This window comes from Phoenix dactylifera, chromosome 1 (assembly GCF_051530095.1).
Source record: "Phoenix dactylifera cultivar Ajwa chromosome 1, Ajwa_hap1_PhDact_Kaust_v1.1, whole genome shotgun sequence".
Taxonomy (NCBI): domain Eukaryota; kingdom Viridiplantae; phylum Streptophyta; class Magnoliopsida; order Arecales; family Arecaceae; genus Phoenix; species Phoenix dactylifera.
The window spans coordinates 32183639-32198814 of NC_143190.1; the positions used below are offsets into that span (position 1 = coordinate 32183639).

The 15176-nt window shown below is 38.0% G+C and overlaps 1 protein-coding gene across 3 annotated transcripts; it reads right to left on the minus strand.

The window, feature by feature from the left end:
* Nucleotides 1-1074: 1074 nt before the first annotated feature.
* Nucleotides 1075-14955, minus strand: LOC103718221 (uncharacterized). 3 transcript variants are annotated; one of them, XM_008806935.6, is made up of 7 exons: nucleotides 14654-14955; nucleotides 10015-12276; nucleotides 9831-9912; nucleotides 9583-9649; nucleotides 2008-2193; nucleotides 1819-1879; nucleotides 1075-1735 (listed from the first exon to the last, which is right to left on the minus strand). In XM_008806935.6, exons 2-7 carry the CDS (start codon nucleotides 12155-12157, stop codon nucleotides 1563-1565), a joined length of 2712 nt encoding a protein of 903 aa, XP_008805157.4. In that variant the 5' UTR covers nucleotides 12158-12276; nucleotides 14654-14955; the 3' UTR covers nucleotides 1075-1562. The 3 variants fall into 3 exon arrangements, 2 of the variants coding, with proteins under 2 accessions (XP_008805157.4, XP_008805156.4); XM_008806934.6 differs by having other exon boundaries at nucleotides 14798-14940; XR_015986984.2 differs by lacking the exon at nucleotides 9831-9912 and having other exon boundaries at nucleotides 14798-14940.
* Nucleotides 14956-15176: the final 221 nt, after the last annotated feature.

Consider the following 15176-nt stretch of genomic DNA (forward strand, 5'->3'; position numbering starts at 1 on the left):
GTTATCAAACAGAATCTCATTTGTTTAGCTCTAATGGTCCTCCAGGTGTTTTTCCTGCGCTGCTGACGCCTGTATCTTCCTCAGGATGATATGAAATTAGTACAGTATGCTCTTAAGAGATATTAGCTCATGTTTTTTTATCAATCTCGGTATCTGTTCTTACATCATGACAAACTTAGTTCACTAGGTACATCTCGATTGCCACTCCTCACTTTTAAGATAATATGTACATGGCAATGGATTAAAATCTCAATCAGTACTCAAATCACTTTCGACAACACATGTACATGGAACAAAATATCATGTGCTGCTTGTATAGGATAAGGTGATGTTTGTCATGAACCACATCTCCAACAGGTTTGACGGTTGATGCTGGTCCAAGAATCTCCAGACAAAGAAACAAGAGGCCAATGGATGTACCAGAAAGCTGCCACCAGGAAAGCCCAAAGATGGTGCTGACTTTGCTGTCAAATAATTCAAGTCCAAGCAACTGAGCCATCTAAAACCTGCAGTAGGATCAACTCGATGATTTCACCTTCCGTGATGCGCTTGAAATAGAGGCCGCCAACTCATCTTCTCCAGCTAATTGCTGTAGGATGTATCATAGACATCTTCTTACTTTGTTTAGTTGGTAGCATCACTTGGGAGCAAAGACGACAGCAGATTGTGACGAAACAGAGAGCTTGGCACTTTCAATCACACAGAAAACATATCATTTTGCTACGATACAAACTCCAATCAAATTTTGCTGATCAAAACTTGTGTCCGCCTGTTGACAGCCGATGAATGGCCAATTAACTAAAGAAGCATAATACATCCAAGCAATGAAAAAGCATCAATGATGAGCGTTGAAGGCTTGATGGATATGTATGGCTCACAATTATTGTGAACAGAAAAAAGCCAGAAATAAGATCGAGTTCATGAAATGACATGACATGCAGCAATGACTAACAAGAACAATGTACAGAACCCCAGACATTTTACCATCAGGCTACCTTTGGCTCAATAGACAGCCTTCAAAATCCTTACAGAAGACGAGAATTACTAGTGATGTAGAAAAGAGGAAAAGACAAATTTCTGTTCTGCAACTTGATCATTGGTATGAAATTACTGAATAAATAAGTGGCTGCGGTTTTACAAAACTGAAATTCGATTGCAACAGACTGCACCATTCAACAGAACTTGGTGGTCAAACTCATTACAATGATGCTGTGATTCTCTTAATACAGGAAAATCAACCACAGCCTGTAACATAATGTTGATTTTTCCAATTTCGGAGCTGTTGTAGCAGTCAAATACTACAGATTTGGCCTTCCTATAGTCAGTAAATTGCTTTTGCCTCTTTCACCAAAAAGGAAAAAGTGAAAAAGGAAAAGAAAAGAAAAGATCCTCAGCAGCTGTTACCACTGTCTTTCATCCGGTTTGAGCAATGCTTGAGCAGAATCAGTTTACCATCTCTCACCAGATGATCTATGGTATAGGAACCAAAAACAAGTGGCCCATTGACCTACAATCTCTCAAAAATATAGCACTGCAAGGACACTTAAACATCATCATGATTATTAGGCTGCAACTGAAGTTTTCTCAATTGTCTCAATGACCTGAAGGTAGAAGTTCCAGGAAGGATCAGTATCTGTTATAGCATCCTGGCCAAATGGGTGTTCTTGAATGTAATGTTGAACATCATCAGCCACTGCTAGCCCTTCTAAGTAGACATGAAGATCTCCTTCAGGTCCTGCTCATGAATATCTGATTAAATTTCGAAATACGTATGGCCAAGTAAAACATTAAAAACTGCACATACTGCAGAACGCTTACCTAGAGAATTGTCGTCTACATCCTCAAAATGATAAGGGCGAGGGAAAATAGCAGTGTATGGCTAAAAAATGTACGGAAGAAAGAGGAAAAAAGAGTACCATGGTTAGCATCCAATGAACTAAAACATGGCTAAAGTGTTATGATTCGTTCAATAAGGCCAACTATGAAAACCACATATGGATTACTTACGGGATTGCAGAGGGCTTTGTAAGGAGAGTCGTCCACAAGCAATGTATTTGATGGTGAGTACCGTCCTTTATCCCATGGAAGGTCCTGTTCCTCTTTGTCCCACAATTTCTTTAGTTCCTTTAGCACCAGTGGCTTATGCTTGTTCTCAATGGTTTTAAACCCAGTATGAGTGCATTTAGATTCATCCTGCACAAGATTGTGTAAAATAATTTAAAAAAACATGTGAGTCATAATATCTAGAAGGGTATATGTGAAATAACAAAATCACATATCTCACTCTGTGAAAGGAATCATGATAAGTACAATAACATGAATCGTTCACATTACTCAGACTACACGACCCTCATCCAGTCTACTTCATGTTACAAATATAAAATATGACTTGGATTTTCTATACCAGCACACCGTATATCTCCTAAATAGTAGATTAACTGTATATGGAGAAATTTGGTAGAAACAAGAGGGAAAGATCGCTCCTTGAATATGTTCCTAAAGATTGTCTATAACATGGAACCTTCAAACTTACAGCCCACCCCATTATCTGGAACATTACTTTTCAATTATACACAGAGGTTAGCTGTTGCAATCCACTATTGGTAGAATTGATAACATTTCAGATATACTAAATGGCATCCTAAAGGTTAAAACTTTTTTGGTTATTGTCCTTTTATTTTAAAAATAGGCATATGATACCCTCAGCACCTTGTAAAATTCCCTCTTACAACACTAGATAAGCATTGGGACTCATTTTGGTGATGGTAGACATCACATATAAAACTAAGATCCTAAAAAGGAAAAAGAAATATTCACATTATTATCCACATAGGAGGGAAAAAAAGCTTGCATATGTTTCAGTTCGCGACTAATACACAGCCTTCTTCTATTTATTATTCATTTTGTTATTTGTTTATCACCTACCATCCAATTAGTCTATTATCTCCTTTCAAAGGCTCATTAAAGATTGAGAGAGTGGACCCTAGCTTATACAAACTTCAAATGGTTCAAAAGTAACCAGAAAAACCTCATTCTAAATGAATTTTGACGTGAAGACAACTTTAGCAACCCTAGGATCAAGGTTCGCCAAACTAGTACCAAGTATCATACTAGTCGGTTAATAGGTCAATACCGTAATGAACTTACCAACCTGAGACATATCAAAACCAGGCAGAGGGTGAAGGAGGAAGAGAGAGGGAGGGGGAGAAAAAGAGGGAGAGGGAGGGATAGAGGTAGAGAGAGGGAGGAAGAAGGAGACAAGCGTACTTCCAATCCGCGATCTGCGATCTCCAACCCTCAATGCCTATTATTGTTGTTTCTAGTACCAACAATATGGTCGTGAGGGGGAAGAGAGAGAGAGAGGTGGTGGCATGGTGAGAGAGAGAATAGAAAGAGAGGAACGGTGGTTGTCATCATCATTGTCAATGATGATGGGGGCGACGGGACCCTAACCCTAGTGAGGGAAATCGTGAGAGGAGAAGAGTCATGAGAGATCAGAAGGATTGAAAGAGAGGAAAGGGTTATAAAAGAACCAAACCCAATTTGGCTTTGGAACAACCCAATACCACTTGAAATCGGGTGGAACCAAACATTTCAGCCCGGTTCGGACAATTGTTGACCAAGGACCCAATTGAGTTGCCAAACCGTCTCGGTTCTTGGCCAATCCTGAACTACCCGCTTCAGGATTGTTTAGCAAACCTTAACTAGAACTTCTGATGCATCCATCTTTATTTTTTCACTAGCTGAATTGCTGATTATCACTCTCAGATATATATTAGTTATGATTGCATTTAAACAATATCAGTGAACTTTGCCAAGTATATCTTTATAAAGAAAGCAATCTTTGAGTATGCTTAAACTGCTACCTCAAAAAAGGATTATGGTTAAATTGCTTGCCCAACTCCAATGTGAAACAACCAAAGGATATTTCTATCAATCCAAGCTAATTTATCAAAACACAACATTGATGGATAATCGAACTGAAGATTTATCTTCAATTTCAACAAAATATGCATGAAAATAAGTTGTTGAGGAGGGACTCTAGTGTATTTCTTAAAACATACCAATGGACTCTATCTATTTAGAAGATGAATGGTGCAAAGACCAACTAAGTTTATAAAGACTTATTACTAAGTCAAGAAAACTCGAGGAGGGAGGTAGAATATTCCTTGAGCATTATATGTTTATGTTACAATGCCTAACCATCATGTCATAAATTTCTACAATGACTTGGAATCTAATTGCCATCAAGGCCCCTTATTTCAACCAAACAAACCCTAATATATACTTGGAAAACAACATTTGTATCTTCATACTTCTGTGCATGTGTTTTCCTTAATATTACATGATTTTGTAAATAAATTGTACATCAAAATTCATATAAGATTTGGTGTAACAATGAAAAAAGTAATTATGATCGTCCTAAACCATCAATAGTAATCAAACTTCTTTCTTCAGCATCTTATCAGAAAAAAAGCCTTGATACTAAGAAGATGATTAAAGACAAAAAGAACAACCTACTATAGTTTCCCTGTTAGGTTAAGCAAACTCTTGAGGATAAAGTTATCTTTTCAACATGTTCTGTCTTCACTGCAATGCATCACAAAGTTTTTGTAGAGTTTTATTATGACTTGAACCTTTAAGCAGATTGCTTCCTTACTTCTCTAACTTAATGCTACAGAATGAAAAAGCAGCAACAACTAGCTTTTAATATTATACAAGTAGGACATATTTAGCATGTTGTGCATGTGCGCGTTCTATTATGAATCATGGACTTAATGGTCTGTGGACCTAAAATCTTCATGAAAGCTTTGAAGACCTGTCATGAGTATTCCATCCATCCATATGAATCTCTACATGGGGCTACAATACCACAAAATTCCACTTCCAATTGTACCTTTCAATGAGTTTGTTCGGCTAACAGAATCAAGTGATCTAATTGCCATAGTCAGCTAAAGTAACTGCTAGGTTCTGACAAACTACGGAGGTCTGCCAAACATTCTTCAAGGAGCTGAAACTTGAACTTAGGTTTGTGTAAGGAGACCCCCCCCCCCCCCCCAAAGCAAAAGTCAAACCCCTCATGAACCTTTCCTCTTCTTGAAGCTTGTGACTGCAAGCTCACTCCTCAGATAGGTCGAGAGCATGATAGACTCTCCTTTTGATTATTTTTTTAAGCCCCTTCTCTTTTGCAGTCTTTTGTCTGTTCTTTCTTGATCTGAGAAGAGTATCTTTTCTTCCTCCATTTTTGCTACAGGAACACAAAGAAACCACTTTAAATCAGCAGCTCGAATTTGTGTCTGACATCTGGTTTTGCTACTGGACTTGATAATTTTCTTGTGGTCATAACCCCATGAAGTTCCATTCATCAAGAGAATAAACTCAAATGGATCATGAACGTCCATTTAGCTAGAAGAAAGCACACCTTAACTAGGATTAGTATGTTAGTAGCACTACCATTATTTTGCCAGCACGGCCAGTATGCAATTGGCCACCATTTTCTTTGACATGGTAGAGATATGGCTACAGGAACATCAGGAGAATCATTAGACCCTCTTAAGGATTCTTTGATGAAATCAACATGAGCCCTTTCATTTAGCGGCTCTAACTTTAGCCAAATGCATTAGAAATTGATACTCAAAAGGATTCAAAAATGTTAATCACAAACTGAACACAGCAATTGACAAGGTTCAATCAAGAATACGAACTGCATCCTTATTACGTTGCTTCCTGCAGACTATGGCTTTCTCCTGCAGACCTTTTTGTTAATTCCGCTCTCTAGATTCCTTGATTAAATTTGTGGTTTTCTGCTAAAAGTAGCAAGTCCTTAGCCAATTACCACAATTCACTGCAGTTACTTATAAAAGGTTTTTCTTCTCCTTTTCTTTCATCACCATCTATGTCAAGACTAATGACTTCTGTGGAATCTAAAGCCCTGTTTGGGGAAGCTGTTAGTAGTAGAGCTTTTGGAAGTAGAGCTGTTGGAAGTAAAGCTGTCTAAAGCAGAGCATTTATAAAAAGCTGTTTGCAGTTTGGTAACTATATTTCTAAAATACTGTGGCACTTTAACATGTATTTAGTAAACAAACTGAGAAAGTACTTTTGTGTGGCAAAATGACCATAAAGGACATTACCAGTATTATACAACAGAACATAATAAAATATAATATGTATTAATACATAAATATATGATATAATATAATATTAATGTAATGTAATATAATATTATTATAGTATAGTACTATAACATTATGTATTATAGAATAATAATTTAATATAATATTAAATTATTTAACTTAACATATCAATGTATTATGATATAATGTAATATAATATTATATTTATAGTATAATACAATAATAAATATATAAAATATTATAATTATTAATGTAAATTAATTTTTCATCCTTCTAATGACCATTTATCTTTTTAACAAATTTTCTAGCTAGGTGATAAAATTAGTTAAATAATTACTAATATTTTTATTTATTTATTTATTTAGATCAGATTATTTGTCACTTACTCATTATTTTTTTATTTATTTTAATTATTTATTTATTTATTATTTTATTTCATTGAAATATAGAAGGATCGCTGGCCATGGGTGGTGGCCGGCATGGTGGTTGCCACCATGGGCAGCCACGAGCTCCCAAAACAAAAAAAAAGAAAAAAAAAGAGGAAGAAGGAACAGAGGCGGCGACGTTGAGAGGAAGAAGAAGATAGAGAGGGAGAGGGAGAGGATGGGTGAGAGAGAGAGGTGGGATGAGGATTTTAGGAAAAAAAGTGAGATTTAAATGGAGATATTTTGGTCCAAAAATAGCTTCCCGACAAAGCTGAAAACAGCATTTTTGGAAAGCTCCAAATTGGAGCTTCTCCCCAAAAGCTGTTTTCAGCTTCCCGCAAAAGCTGAAACAGCTTTCCGAAAATTTTACCAAACACCATTTTTTATCTAAAAGTACTTTTGGAGGGCCAGAAAGTACTTTTTGGCCCTCCAAAAGCTCCCCCAAACAGGGCCTAAATCTCCCCTTGCAGGATACATTGATCCTAAACTTCATTAAGTTAGTCTATTTTATGATTATCTTCAAAGACATACAATCTAGGCATGTCATTTCTTGTTATGCTGCATCTCAAACACAACTGCAGATTTAGCATTATCAGGTTAATTGTCGTTCTTGTTATTTTTGCCTTCTTATGTTATTCAAACCTCTAGATAGTCATTCACTCAACCGTGACACATTATTCGCTCAACCTTCCCAATGGCTCTTGACGAGGAGGGTCCTTTTAGTGCCTCATTGGATTAATTTGGTGCATCCCCATTATTTAGCACGTTGTTGCACTTTTGTCCATTCTCTTACTGTCTCAACTTACAGCTTCTTCATAGATTTGAATGTTTTTCTCCAAGCCTTCACACAAGCTGACTCTACTTTCATAAATCCTTCATCACTTGCTTAATGCAAACTTTAGGTCTTAAGCATTGTCATTCTGACAGGCCACAAACTATTCGACACCTCAACCCCAGATATTTCGGGGACCATGTGGTTAGCAAGGAGATACGGAGGCAGAAGGGCAAGGCAACAGTTACGAGAGTGGGCGATGGGGAAGACCAGGCATGAAGAACATGAGGAACGTGAGGATTGGGTCATGTTAACGTTTATGTTACCGTTAGAGAGTGGTGTTCCATGAGAATTGGAAGTTTGTTACCATTAGAATAGGAAGTTGTTATTACATGTTGTAGTTGATTATTTATAGCAAGATTCTGTAGTTGTTGGGGGTGGAGAAAACTTGATTGTAATCATGGACTTTGCTCCTTCCCTAATCAGAGCTTCAAAAATAGAAGCAATGGTCAAATGGCCCACGCCAAGAACCATCACCGAATTGAGAGGCTTCCTTGGGCTAATTGGGTACTACTATAAATTTGTGAAGAATTATGGGATATTAGCTGTACCTTTAACAGCCTTATTGAAAAAAAGTAGTTTAGTTGGGGACCCCAAGCTGGCCAAGCTTTTCAGCAGTTGAAAAAGGCGATGACTAGTACACCCATTTTAGCCATGCCAAACTTTGCAGAAACTTTTGTAGTGGAAACAGATGCATCAGACTTGGGGGTAGGAGCAGTGCTCAGTCAAAAGGGGAGGCCATTAGCATTTATGAGCAAGATAATTAGCCCAACTAAGAGAGGATGGTCAACGTATGCAAAAGAAATGCTGGCCATTATTGAGGAAATACGGTTATGGAGGCCATATTTGTTGGGTCGACACTTTCAAATTCTTACGAATTAGAAGAGTCTTCGATTCTTATTGGAGCAGCAGGTCACAACCCCTGAACAACAGAAGTGGCTGACAAAGCTCATGGGATACGCGTATGAAATTATCTACAGACCCGACAAGCAAAATTCGGCACCAGATGCATGTGGCATTGCTCAAGAAGGTTGGTGGCGAGGGCAGCCAGGTGTGTGCAGCTCCACCGCCCTTTGCAGAAGACGGAGAGATCAGATATTAGCCCCAAGAGATCATGGATTATCGGTGGGTTAAGCATGGTGCAAAGTATTTTATTGAAGCTTTGGTCCGATGGAAGTATTTACCAGCCAAAGATGCAACTTGAAAAAATATTTATCAGCTGAAGGAGCGGTTTCCGAAGCTGAACCTTAAGGACAAGGTTCCTGCTAAGGGGGGAGGAATTGATAGGCCACAGCACCTCAACCCCAGATATTTCGGGGACCATGTGGTTAGCAGGGAGATACGGAGGCAGAAGGGCAAGGCAACAGTTAAGGGAGTGGGAGATGGGGAAGACCAGGCATGAAGAACGTGAGGAACGTGAGGACTGGGTCATGTTAACGTTTATGTTACTGTTAGAGAGTGGTGTTCCATGAGAATAGAAAGTCTGTTACCATTAGAATAGGAAGTTGTTATTACGTATTGTAGTTGCTTATTTATAGTAGGAGTCTGTAGTTGTTGAAGGTGGAGAAAACTTGATTGTAATCGTGGACTTTGCTCCTTCCCTAAGCGGAGCTATCTATCTATTTTACTTGTGACTCTCGTACTGAGACCTATCACAATCTATTAGCCAGCATATTTCCACAAGTTTTTAACCTATTGCATCCATATCCTTTCTTTTTGCTACCTTGTGACTTTGAAACCAACTACCAGTTCTGAAGCACTCTCAATTTGGAGTTACTCTTCAAAGTTGACATCATCTTGACAAAATTGGGCTTGGTTTTGGTTGTCATTATTTTGAGTGTGTACATCATGCATGCATTATTTCATATATATAACTGCACTTATGCATGTATTCAGTTAGAACTTGCAATCAAATTGTAAGTGAAGCTTTGATGATTAATGGAAGATGCAGAATGAAGATGGTCAATTCTAAATATAGATGAAATAATTCAGTAAAAGCTGGTATTTGCCGCTAGCAGGGAGCTGATTTTAGACCAGTCTATGGGCCGGATAAGTTATTATTGACTACAAAGACAACATCTAAAAAAAAAAAATCAAGATTCTGGATGTGACCAACATATCATGCATTATTAAATAAGTCAAAAAGGATATATAAACTTGTCATGATAAATGTAGTCTCAAGATCACTTACCCAAGAAAATAATAGATTATGTTTCAGATTTCCCACAAGAAAATCAACCAAAGCATCAACGTTATATCTGCAGAAGGTGCAATAAAGGGATATGACCACAATATACTATTCAGCAGCACCTAAATAGAACTTCAAAACACCAAAAGCATGAAAGCTAATGTCTAAAAAAGATACTATATAACAAAGACAATAATGAATAAAGAAAGAAGGAAAACAAGCATGAAGCAAGAACTAATTCAAAGGCATACTTTTTCCTTGATGACCAGACACCTATATCAAATTTCTCAAAGCAAAACTTCAGAAAATCGTCGCAGAAAGGTCTTTTGAATACTGGGTCCAAAACATAACATTATCCATCAGTACTTATGAAGTAGAAGCATTCTCTGACAAATTTATCATTAAAAGTTTAAAGGACTGTGTAAAATGTCAAACCTGCTTTGCCCCCAACCCTTTTATGTGCTTTACGAATATTCCGATAATCTGAATTAACATCAGCAAGCAATCCATTCAAATCAAGGACAAGAAGCTTTTTACCGGTACGATTTACTAATGCCCCCTCAAGTGGCATCGTCCCTGCTTTTGTTTCCTCATCTTGGTCCTTGGTTACACCTAAAGAGGTGACATCCTCTATAGCATATCTTATTGATGAAGATGCCACTTCTTTCTCCTGATCATTAGTTGTTTCTCCATGATTGTATGCAAAGTTTGAAGCATTATGTTGGCAAGTAGCCACTTTCACATTCTCTGATCCAGCTCCAGTTATAACAGGATAATTCAGATGGGAGTCATCCATGAGAACTTTCTCTCCTATTTGGAGTGAGAAATTAGAACCTTTTTCATGGGATGAATCCAATTTTGGTTTGCTTGGTAGATCAAAAGAACTAGAAGTCTCTATGACACCTCTAATTGGAGGAGGCAAGCTTACTCCCTCTTTGCTATCAGAAGGAAGTATCTTCAGATTTTTTCCTGAAGAAATGAGACAGCCCTCTGGAGCCTTTCGAAAGTCATCCAACAAATTCTCATTCTTCTGTCTTGGTACACTGTCAGATTCTTGGTCTGCATGTATAGGTTGTCTTACATTCAATTCCCTGACTGTTCTTTCTACATCTGATACAGGATCCCTATCAGAACCATCAGCATCACCACATGCAAAAACTTCTACTGAGGTTCTGGAAGCTTCTGCATGGTATGAGTTTGAAGCTACCTCAGGGACAAAGTGATCCCCACTTGATGAAACCTCACCTGCACTCATTTCTGAACCATTAGTTTTTACAACGACATCCAGGATTTGGTTGTTTTCGATGAAATCATCAACATTAAATCTGTCCACTTCTACCAAGACTAAAGTGGTTACAGGAGGACCATCCTGATCAACTTCTATGTTAAACTGAGAACAGTCGAAAACCTTTTCCTCCACCTTCTGTTTCAATTTTTGACACTCACTTGAATCACTGTTTCTAACAACTTCAGAAACTGAATTCTCGGTGAACATGTTGCTCTTATTTGCATCAGCAAATGCATCTCCTGTACTGCGTTCCTTTAATACTGAATCATTGTTATTAGCAAGCTCAGGAACTGAATTAATCTCAGAAAACATGTTGGATTTCGAATCAATGTTAGGTAGCATGTCCCACATCTTCACCATATTATCATCTTTGTTCTTTGATGAACTTTCTTTCCTCGTCAGTAATACCAGATAGCCACCGACCGATGCTTCAGTGTCGTTCTTGTACACTGTATCTGAACCTGCATTTTCCAGTGATACAGAGCTACAAGCAAAATTATTATTTTCAGCAACCTGAGACAAGGGGCTACTGCCATTCTTTTGAGTAGATTCAAAGGTGCCGAAAGAGACACTTTTCTCCTCTGAAGTGGCACTTTTATTTCTCTTTGTATAAGTGACATTCACACCATGTGAGTTTGAACTTATTCCAGACACCATGCTGGTCTTTACTGAAGCCATGTTTAAATCCTCTGTCAAACTATCAACATTCCTACCGACTAATGGATTAAAATTGTTATTACCGGATGCTTTCCTGTCATTCTTCATTGTGGAGTCCATATCCACGATATCCAATAAAGCTGTAACATCAGCAGAAGAATGGTCTTGAACATTTTGCAGTGAAGAGTTTGAATCCTCTTTGAAAGATAATTCAGGTCTTTTCTCATCACTAGAGCCTACAATCATTGAAACATCACTTTCCTTTGTAACTATTGACATACTAAAGGATGCTCCCTTAAGGTTCTTATTCACTTTGTTAGCTTCATCAGTTTCAAAAACTGGAGCAATGTCTTCTTGTACAACACAAGAGGTTAATTCACCAGGCATTCTTTGGCTAGGTTCAGTTTCATTTGCACTATTTTCCTGCTTCATCATTATTTCTTTCTGTTCCACACAGACTTCTGTATGATTCTCAACCATTTCCAAAACAAGTTCACCTTTCTGAGACAGAGGACTGTCAATTGGTACAGCATATTCTTTGCCTTTTTCTGTCAAGACAATTTTAGTAGTTTGAAGGTCCTTTTCCCCAGCATTGTTGAACTTGGACAAAAAGACATACTTTTCCTCCTCCATATCACTCTCCTCTGATAAATTTCTCAAATCTTTGTTTGCCAGTGCATCAGTATGGTCTTCAGATGACAAATTATGCTTCCCACATTTCCTCTTGCACTCCCCTTGACTTGGTCGATCTCCTGCAGTTTGAATCCAATTTTATGAACCTCTTTGAATGGGAAAAAAAGCTTACAATATAAGCACTTAAGTCAATATATGAACAGAGCATAAAAAAGGAGTCCAGATATTAATCTTGGACTGTGATGGAGTTTCATGGAAAGATCTATCAGATCACAGTACACCACAAAATTAGTAACTGATTCTACCTCCATTATGCAGGCATCTACCAACCAAACATATGGAACATGAAGTGAATACATTTCATATTACAGTATAAAATAAGTATACCCATGGTTTCATGCATTACAGGTGATTGAAATACAGAATGCAAATCATATATTATTCATACAGTTCTACTTGTGAGATACTTTATATTAGATTATCAGGTGATCAAGACTGGGGAACAAAACTATGAAGTTTTTCACATAAACTGAATTTGGATGGATAAGAATATTATGCGTGTAGAAAACAAGACAAATATTCAACAAAAAAAACAGAAAGAAAGAAAAAACATGGAAGAGAACTGTACTTTATCAAAAAAGCCTTCAATCAGTTATCTTGGGTCAGTTATGAACAAGGTCCGCCGTACCGGTACCGGTCGGCGTACCGGTGGTGGCCCAAACCGATACGTACCGATCTCGTACCGGTCTGTACCGGTTCCGTATCGGTTCCATAACAGTTCTCCAACGATAAGCTACCGACACCGGATTTCACACTGATCCGGTACCGGTCCCAGGCTGGACCGATATGGCAGACCATGGTTATGAATATTATTCTACAAATTCATATTGAGTATGCTCTGTTACAACTTATTCACAATTCTGCAAAAAACCTAGTACTTTTTCTCAAATAGGCTTCTAACATTTTTATTATAAACGGTCATGCCTCCAGATTATTCGCCCTACCTATGTTATTAGGGCTGAAAATGAACTGAGCTGTTCATGAACAGCTCAGGCTTTTCTTTATGACTGGCTCGTTCGAGCTTGATTCGACTATGAGACTAGAAAAGCTTGAAAATCTTTTTAAAGCTTGGCTCAATTCTTTTTAAAGCTTGGCTCATTGAGCCAAGCCTGAACAATTCAGCTTGAGAAGAAGGAAAGAAGCTCGGCTCAGCTCAATAAGAAGCTTGTTCAAACTCAGTTCGGATCACAAACAAGTCAAGTTTAAAGACATGATTGCAAGCTCAGCTCAAGACTGAATACTCCTTTAACTTAAAAAGTCAAACCTGAGCAGCAGACTTGTCAGCTTGTCTTGACTTGTTGGTACCCACAGTTATTACTAACCATAATCGCTGACCCAGTTCATGTTTTACGTCAATTTCAGCTTTATATCTTATTACCATAGCTAATTTGTAATCAATCTTCCAAATTCATTTTCTAAAAGATGTTTCTTGTCGTACATAAACCTCCAAATTCTTTTATTATTCTCCGTACTTCGCCACTATAATATCATTACAAAAACTTTACTTCTTATGTACCAAAATTCTGCAGCTCCACAAACTTTTAGGTAATTCTTTCCATAATCAACATAGACCCAATCAATTCCCTCCCAATTTTGTGGCATCGCTCCCCGACATAATTAATGGTCATTGTTCTTGTATAAACCGAGTTATTTTTCACTGCGGCAGGCATGCTTGTGCCACGTGCCAGTGACCCGAACAGCAGAACAGCACCGAGTACAGATCATGCGCACCACATGGCCCGGAAGCACAGTGAGGGCCACAGAGAATTGGCATGGAGACTCATATCAACTATGCTACCTATCATGAATTTCTGGTATTCAAACAAGCCAGAGGAACACTGATTGCTTTATTGTAGTCTAGAATTTGCACAAAAGAACTCTATTACATGGATATGGCTAATCTTCTCCATTTAATTGTTTAATAGTAGCTAACATCACCATGTTTGAAGAATAGATATATACTAAAAGTGAAGGTCACTCCATATCTACTAACCAAGATTGATTTTTTTTTTGGTAAAATACTAACTCAGATTGTTCAAAAAGTCAATTCAGCTAAAATTAGAAAATTCTGCTCATAAGATATCATTAAGTAAATACTTATCCAATTATATAAAACATATGAAAAAGGATTGCATGTATCTTACCAGCTAAAACCCTAACTCATCAACAAGAACAGCAGGCCATGAAATCAAACCAACACCACAGAAAAAAACCACCAACCAACTCAACAAAAATAACCAGAAAACATCAAATTCATATTATCATCACTCAACCAAAACACCCACTCAGCTGAAAACATCGATTTCCACTTAGCATCTCATCGCGAATCGAATCAAGAACAAACACCATGAAAGGAAAAACTTTAAAAAAAAAATAATCAGCAAAAAACGAAACGAGAAATATCGCAATCAGCAGCATTCCTCCAAGAAATCGTACCAAACGAGAGTTTCAGATACCGATCAAATCCCAGTGGATTCCACTCCTCACAGCGGTCTCGGACAGATTCAAGATCTACAGAATTTGATCGCCTAACCTAGATGAAATATTATAGAGCGTGGAGAAGGACTAGGCGAAACGAACCTGAGGCCGGGCTTCGTTTCCCCATTCTTTTCTCGTTCTCTCTCTTTCTTCGCTCCTTCCTCTTCGTTCTTTCTTACTCTCCTTCTATTCGGAAAGAATTTTCCGTTTTGGGTTTTTGTCTGGCGACCGGCGAGCAGAGCGAAACCAGCTCCGTCGCCTAAACTTCTTCCCTTTCCCTCTGTTTAGTAAACGTGTTCCCCTCGAAGTAGACAAAGGATGTGAAACAGGGAATCCGTTCCCTTCTTGAGTAATGCTTGGTTTTGTTTATGTTCGGGGAAAGGGGAACAGGATAGATAACGTGTTCCTCTTGTGGGAACCCCTCATGTTCCAATTACATCATACGGATCCGCCCGTGGGAAATCGTGTGTCCGAACGGAGC

What these genes read in the sequence shown, in the direction of transcription:
- LOC103718221 (XM_008806934.6), bottom strand. Translation starts at nt 14,822, where the DNA reads ATGGGGAAACGAAGCCCGGCCTCAG. An exon ending in GTCTGGTCATCAAGGAAAAA is followed by an intron (nt 9,650 to 9,830) that starts GTATGCCTTTGA and finishes CACCTTCTGCAG; the next exon opens with ATATAACGTTGATGCTTTGG. An exon ending in ATAATCTATTATTTTCTTGG is followed by an intron (nt 2,194 to 9,582) that starts GTAAGTGATCTT and finishes AATCTTGTGCAG; the next exon opens with GATGAATCTAAATGCACTCA.